Here is a 7,012-nt window from a genome sequence, read left to right as displayed (position 1 = left end):
AGGTGTTTGTAAAAATACCTAAGGGAATAGAAATCATGCTTTGATGACATAATAAGTCCTAAATGACTATTCCATGTTCTAAGTTTATGTTCAACGTGATCCCCATGCTATTGTCTTGAATTGAAGATGTTGTATGAGATGCTCATGATATTGTTGTGATATGGAATGACCATGTTATTGAAGCCATGCAAGTATATACATGTTGTGTATATTCCCGATCATGTGATAGTTTGTTGAGAATCATTTTTATTATGAAATCCTTACTTATGATATTGTGAATTGTGGACTCTACTCTTATGATCAAGTCAGTCATGTGTGTCAGTTTCCTTCCATCGAGTCCTGAGGTACTTATACCCGAAAACTATAGTTGTGTGCCTAGAGCTAGTGTCATGTTTCAAGACATCCTCAGTCAAGCTATGCTCCATAGATTTCAGTTAGTCACGTGACTCAGAAAAACTCAGAAATCTCAGTAGTCCCAGTAGTTTCAGTACTCTCAGTCAGACCTCAGATCTCAACTAGCTTTTTCGTCAGTCAACGGAACTCAGTGAATTCAACTTGGTTCAGCTAAGAAAATATTATCAGCTCAGTTAATCAATTTATAAATCAGTTCAGTTAGTCAGTTCTGTGCAGTTAATCTTTTAAGAGTCTTTCAGTTGGGAGTAGGGACTAGCACCGAGCGAGTGCAGGGATGGCGGTTTTTCCCATTATAAAGGCAGAGCCGTTAGCAGCAATCCCTGTACTCCAGAACTGTGTAGCCAGTACAGGACAAGAGTTACCCATTAGATTAAGTCTATACTTAACTATATATTGCCTTAAGCTTGATTTCCTGTTTAGGGTCACCCATTAGAGAGACTTGACCATAGTAGAGGTCTCTACCCGTGGCACGGTATTGACACCCTTCCAATCAGGGCAAAGATTAGACCCCACTAGTACAGTATTGGGGCATGTCGGTTAGGTTACTACCTCCCACAGACATATTTACAGTTGCAGTTTTAGTATCAATCTTCAGAGTAGAAATCAGGAATCAGGACTGTTAGATACAGTCATCGATCTCAGTAAGGAACTCAGATAGTTTTATTGATTCCTGGACTATCCCGTTAAATAGGATTGGTCCCATATTCAGATGCTTATTATTAGATCTAGAGGTCACCTGGCAGACAGGCTTGATCTCAATCTCAGATTCAGTCGATTATTCTCATTATCAGTTTCAGAGATCACTCATTAGCTAGGACTGACCTCAGAATTAGATGTTCAGATACAGTTTGGAACTCAGATAGTTTTCCCCAGAATTAGGACTTTTAGATACAGTCATCCATGTTATCAGTCATTCAGTATCTCAGTATCACGAAACTCATGTTGTCAGAGTTTAAACTCAAGTAGTCAGTATCTCCACGAGTTCAGTAGCAGTTACGTATGTATGTATATATGTATTCTCACATTCATATTATCATGTTCATGCATTTAGTCTACCCCCACGTATACTCAGTACTTTAGTTGTACTAACGCATTTGCGCTATGATGATTTCTTTTTATGTTACACTATAGGTTCTGAGGTGCAGATTCCAGATCAGCAGTAGCAGTTCAGTAAACAGTGAGGCCTCATCTTTCGAGGACATGATCGTTACATTTATTATTCCAGTATTTCAGTTTATTTTCAGTTTAGGGAGTTAGTTGGAGACATGTTCCTTCAACTCCTTATTCAGACAGTTTAGAGGCTTTCAGACGATTATAGAGTTTTCAGATTTAGACTTTAGTATTTTCAATTTTATTTTGGTACTGTGATACCACCTTATTTCAGATATTTTATTATTCAAAATTGAACCTTACGCCCTCTTTGTTCATGTCTCTGTATTTTATATGTATATTATGCAGTTATAGGTACAAATATCAATCATGGGTTAGCTTATGGTCCTGCAAGGTTATGAGCACCGTGTAGCATTTCGGTCCAGAAAATTAGGGCATTACACATGGCAAGAGCCGTTTCTTCCACTCTCCATCAGTGCGTGAAGTTTGAATAGGGTCAAACAGAAGTTACTATCCATGGAGAACTCAATTATCCCATTTATTCTGTCAATTTAGTCCCAGTCACCGAAGATTTAGATGGAACCACTTTCCATACTCTGGAGATCATGCAAGCTGCAAAGATAAATAAGAAGGCAATGCCAGCTGAAGCGAAAATGTCGAATGCTGAAAAGATGGTTGAGTCGGAGATGTTGAAATATGGGTATCAGCCCAAGACAAAACTAGGACCCATAGAAGATGGTATATTCGAGACAATTCAATTAAAGCAGCAGAAGGATACTACAGGGCTTGGATATGAGCCTATTTCTGGAGCATCCTTCAGTAAAGGATTTGGAATGAGGATATTTGTGCTAGCCCAAGTCCTGGTTTCAGAACAAATATATGATGAAGATATCACAGAAGGAATAGGAAATTTATTTGTGGCTGTGATCGAAGAAGAATCAGAGATGGCTTTCAAAAGCTCACCATCCGTGATGCCGAGCCTAGAGAAGCCTTGCAGAACTAGACCATTAGCCCATCCCTATTTCGTCAGGAGTCTTAGTAGTGTAGGAGTGTTGTTTTTTTAAAAAAAATTATTATTTTGTTTTCATGACCAATTGAGGCTTGAGTCATGCCGAAGCTTTTTTGCCACTTGCCTCTTGTCAAAGCTCAGTTCTTTTGTTAATAAAAGTCCTTATTTTTAAAACTTATTTTCCTATTTTCAATATCTATATACTTTACTCACTTTGTATACTTTTATCACAAATGTTAATAAAAATCCTCGTTCCACGATTATGGTATATAACAAATCTGTTGAGCAAAATGCAAGCGATGAACAAGATTATGAGGAGTACAATGAAAGCATGATGCCTAAAAATTTGCCACAGGAGATCGAGCAACTTGAGAGTCAGAAAAAGCCTAATATGGATGAGACTGAAGTCGTCGATTTGGGTAATGAAGAAACGATAAAGGAAACACGAATCAGCATACACTTGGAGGCCGAACGAAAGCAGGAATTAAAGTAATACATTGATGTATTTGCTTTGTCTTATGATGACATGCCTGGTCTAAGCACTAATATCATCTCGCATCGATTATCGACTAACCCCACATGCCCACCAATGAAGCAAAAGATGAGGAAATTCAAACCTGATATGAGTTTGAGAATCAAGAAGGAGGTGACTAAGCAGATAGAAGCCAACATAGTGAGGGTCAAAACTTATCCCACCTGGTTGACCAACATCGTGTCCGTACCAAAGAAGGACGGAAAGATAAGGATATGCGTAGATTATTGGGATCTCCACAAGGCTAGTCCAAAATATGACTTTTCTCTCCCAAATATTCACATTCTCATCGATAATTATGCAAAACATGAGTTGCAGTCATTTGTTAATTGTTTTGCAGGATATCACCAAATCTTGATGAACGAGAATAATGCAGAGATGATAGCCTTCATCATTCTATGGGGAGTATATTGCTATAGGGTAATGCCATTTGGACTCAAGAATGCTGGTGCGACGTACATGAGGGCCATGACTACTCTTTTCCATGATATGATTCACAAAGAAATCGAAGTGTACGTGGATGATATCGTCATCAAATCTAGAAAGAGTTTGGACCATTTGGATGATTTACAAAAGTTCTTTGAAAGGCTGCGAAGGTACGACCTAAAGTTAAATCTAGCTAAATGTGCCTTTGGAGTTACCGTGGGAAAGTTATTGGGATTCATTGTTAGTAGGAGAGGTATAGAGTTGGACCCATCCAAGATAAAAGCAATCCAAGACTTACCACCTCCTAAAACCAAAAAGGACGTAATGAGCTTCTTGGGAAGACTCAATTACATCAGTCGGTTCATAGCCCAGTCCACGATAATTTTTGAACCAATATTTAAGCTATTGAAGAAAGATGCCGCCACTGGATGGACTGAATAATGTCAGAAAGCTTTTGACAAAATCAAAGAATATTTTTCTAACCTACCAGTATTGGTTCCACCAGAACCAGGAAAGCCGTTGTTGTTATATCTATCTGTTATGGATAATGCCTTTGGATGTGTGTTAGGGCATCATGATGATATGGGGAGGAAAGAGCAAGACATTTACTACCTGAGTAAGAAATTCACACCGTATGAATCTAGGTATACATTGTTGGAGAGGACCTATTGCGCATTGACTTGGGTTGCACAAAAGTTAAGGCACTACCTATCCGCATATACCACGTACCTAATTTCGAGAATGGATCCACTCAAGTACATATTTCAGAAGCCAATGCCTACTGGAAAGTTGGCAAAATGGCAGATCTTGTTGAGTGAGTTTGACATTGTGTACGTGACACAAAAAGCTGTTAAAGGACAACCTTTAGATGATCATCTCATAGAAAATCCAATAGATCAAGATTATAGGCCGCTCAAGACCTACTTTCCTGATAAGAAGTATTGTTTGCAGGAGAAGACATCTCAGAGTCATATAATGGATGGAGGATGTTTTTCGATGGTGTAGCGAACTTCAAAGGATTTGGAATTGGAGCAGTTCTAGTTTCAAAATAGGTCAACACTACCCAATCTTGGGGAAGATTAGGTTTCTTTGCACAAATAACATGGCAGAATATGAAGCTTGAATTCTCAGGCTTAGGATGGCAGTAGACATGGACATTAAAGAGCTATTGGTGACAGGAGATTTAGATTTATTGATCCACCAGGTGCAGGGAGAATGGACCACCAATAATGTCAAAATCTTTTCTTATGTACAATGTGTTAAGGTGTTGAGCAAAAGGTTTACGAAGATCTAATTCAAGCATGTCCCTTAAATTCAAAATGAGTTCACTGATGCCTTGGCGATACTATCTTCAATGATTCAGCATCCAGATAAGAATTACATCAATCCCATCAAAGTGGAGATACACGTCCAACAAGCCTACTATTTCTATGTAGATGAAGAGCCAGATGGAAAGCCGTGGTACTACGACATTAAGAGGTTACTTGGAGCAGAAGGATATCTAGAAGGTGCTACTAGCAAGTAGAAGAGGACTTTAAGAAGGATGGCTAATCACTTATTTCTCAATGGGGAAATCCTATATAGGAGGACTCCAGACCTAGGATTGCTGCAATGCGTTAATGCCATGGAGGCCACGAGATTGTTAGAGGAGATACATGCAGGAACCAGTGGACCCCACATGAACGGTTTCATGCTTGCGAAAAAATTTTGGGAGCTGGATACTTTTGGATGACTATGGAAAGGGATAGCATTCAATTTGTGCAGAAGCGTCACCAATGTTAAGTTCATGGAGACTTTATACGAGTTCCGCCAAATGAACTCAATATGTTGGGTTCTCCGTGGCTGTCTGCTACTTAGGGCATGGATGTTATTGGGCCCATAGAGCCTCCTGTGACTAATGGACACCATTTTATCTTGTTCGCTATCGATTACTTCACAAAGTAGGTTGAGGCCTCAACACATAAGACCATAACAAAGAAGGTGGTAGCAGATTTTGTTCGCAACAACTTAGTCTGTCGGTTTGGAATTCCAGAGTCAATCATAACAGATAATTGAGCCAATCTTAATAGCGAGCTAATAAGAGAGATTTGTGAAAGGTTTAAGATCTCTCATCAAAATTCCACGGCTTATCGACCACAAATGAATGGAACGGTTGAAGTTGCAAACAAGAATATCAAGAGGAACTTGAGGAAAATAGTGGACGGTAATAGGGAATGGCACGAGAAGTTTCCATATGCTTTACTTGGATATCGCACCATAATCAAAACTTCTACTGGGGTAACTCCCTATATGTTGGTTTACGGGTCGGAAGCAGTGATACCTGCAGAAGTAGAGATCCCTTCATTAAGAGCCATTCAGGAGATTGGTCTAGACGATGCTGAATGGATTCATAGTAGGATCGACCAGTTGATGCTCATTGACGAGAAGAGATTGGATGCAGTCTACTCTATCAAAATAGAATGATCAAGGTGTTCAACAAGAAAGTTAAGCCTCGTTGATTCACACCGGGAGAGTTAGTATTGAAGAAGATATTCCCTTACCAAGATGAAGCCAAAGGAAAATTTGCACCAAATTGGAAAGGTCCTTACATAGTTCACCGAGTACTCTCAGGAGAAGCAGTAATCCTAGTAGAAATAGACGGCACAATAATCACAAAGCCGATCAAATCAGACGCCATCAAGAAGTACTACATTTGAAGACATTAGGACTAGTTGTTTTTGTTTACTTTTTTGCATTTTTCTCTAATATAACAAAACTACTTATTATCCTGATTTCCCACGACAGGATACGTAGGCAGCCCACATAGGGTTCGGTTTCCCTTAGAAAACCCAAAACATCATCCTTTCATGTATTTAGAACCACGCTCGACCTGACTTCCCACGGTGAGATACGTAGGCAATCCACATCGGATTCAGTCCCTTTATATTTTTACCTTTTTATTGTACTGAACTACGGCCTAACTTGATTCCACTTAGGATACGTAGGCAACCTAAGTCAGGCTCGGTTACTGCACTTTATATTTTACTTTTCCCGTTGTATTGAACTAAGTCATGACCTGATTCTACTTGGATACGTAGGCAACCTGAAAGGTTTGGTCTTACCTTTAGGAAAATCCCCTGTCGCTCGTAGTGTAGCCCCAGAATATGAGCGATCTCATCACCAGAGTCATCTTAGCATCAACAAAGTCAGAGGAGTTCCACCCGAAGGATAAAGCTGCGAGAATCACAACGAGGAGCTGAGGCCAACGGATTTCGAAACATGTAATAATCTAAAAACGACAAAGGATTACTATATATTCTTAATATATACGTAATATATTTGTAAAAACATATATATATATATATATATTTCACCATACTTTCAAATTCCCCACCTACTGAGACTCAAGGTTTGGGAGTGGTTGAGTAACCGAGGGAGTGTTGGAGAATTTCGTAAATAAAGCCAGGATTCCTAAGTCGACACAAATCAACACCCCCTCCCAGCTAAGAATTTTTCTTTAAGCGCAGGAAAATAAAAATTGG

The 7,012-nt window shown here is 39.3% G+C and overlaps 1 protein-coding gene across 1 annotated transcript; it reads left to right on the top strand.

Moving 5' to 3' along the window:
* Positions 1-4,641: 4,641 nt before the first annotated feature.
* On the top strand, positions 4,642-5,223 carry LOC124889610. Its single transcript, XM_047401578.1, has 3 exons — positions 4,642-4,695; positions 4,855-5,012; positions 5,076-5,223. The coding sequence occupies exons 1-3, from the start codon at positions 4,642-4,644 to the stop codon at positions 5,221-5,223; spliced, it is 360 nt and encodes a 119-aa protein (XP_047257534.1).
* The last annotated feature ends 1,789 nt before the right edge of the window (positions 5,224-7,012 follow it).

Source organism: Capsicum annuum, chromosome 12 (assembly GCF_002878395.1).
Source record: "Capsicum annuum cultivar UCD-10X-F1 chromosome 12, UCD10Xv1.1, whole genome shotgun sequence".
NCBI classification, from domain to species: Eukaryota; Viridiplantae; Streptophyta; class Magnoliopsida; order Solanales; family Solanaceae; genus Capsicum; species Capsicum annuum.
Note: the sequence above shows the minus strand (reverse complement) of the source record. Positions and strands in the feature narration are given on the sequence as shown.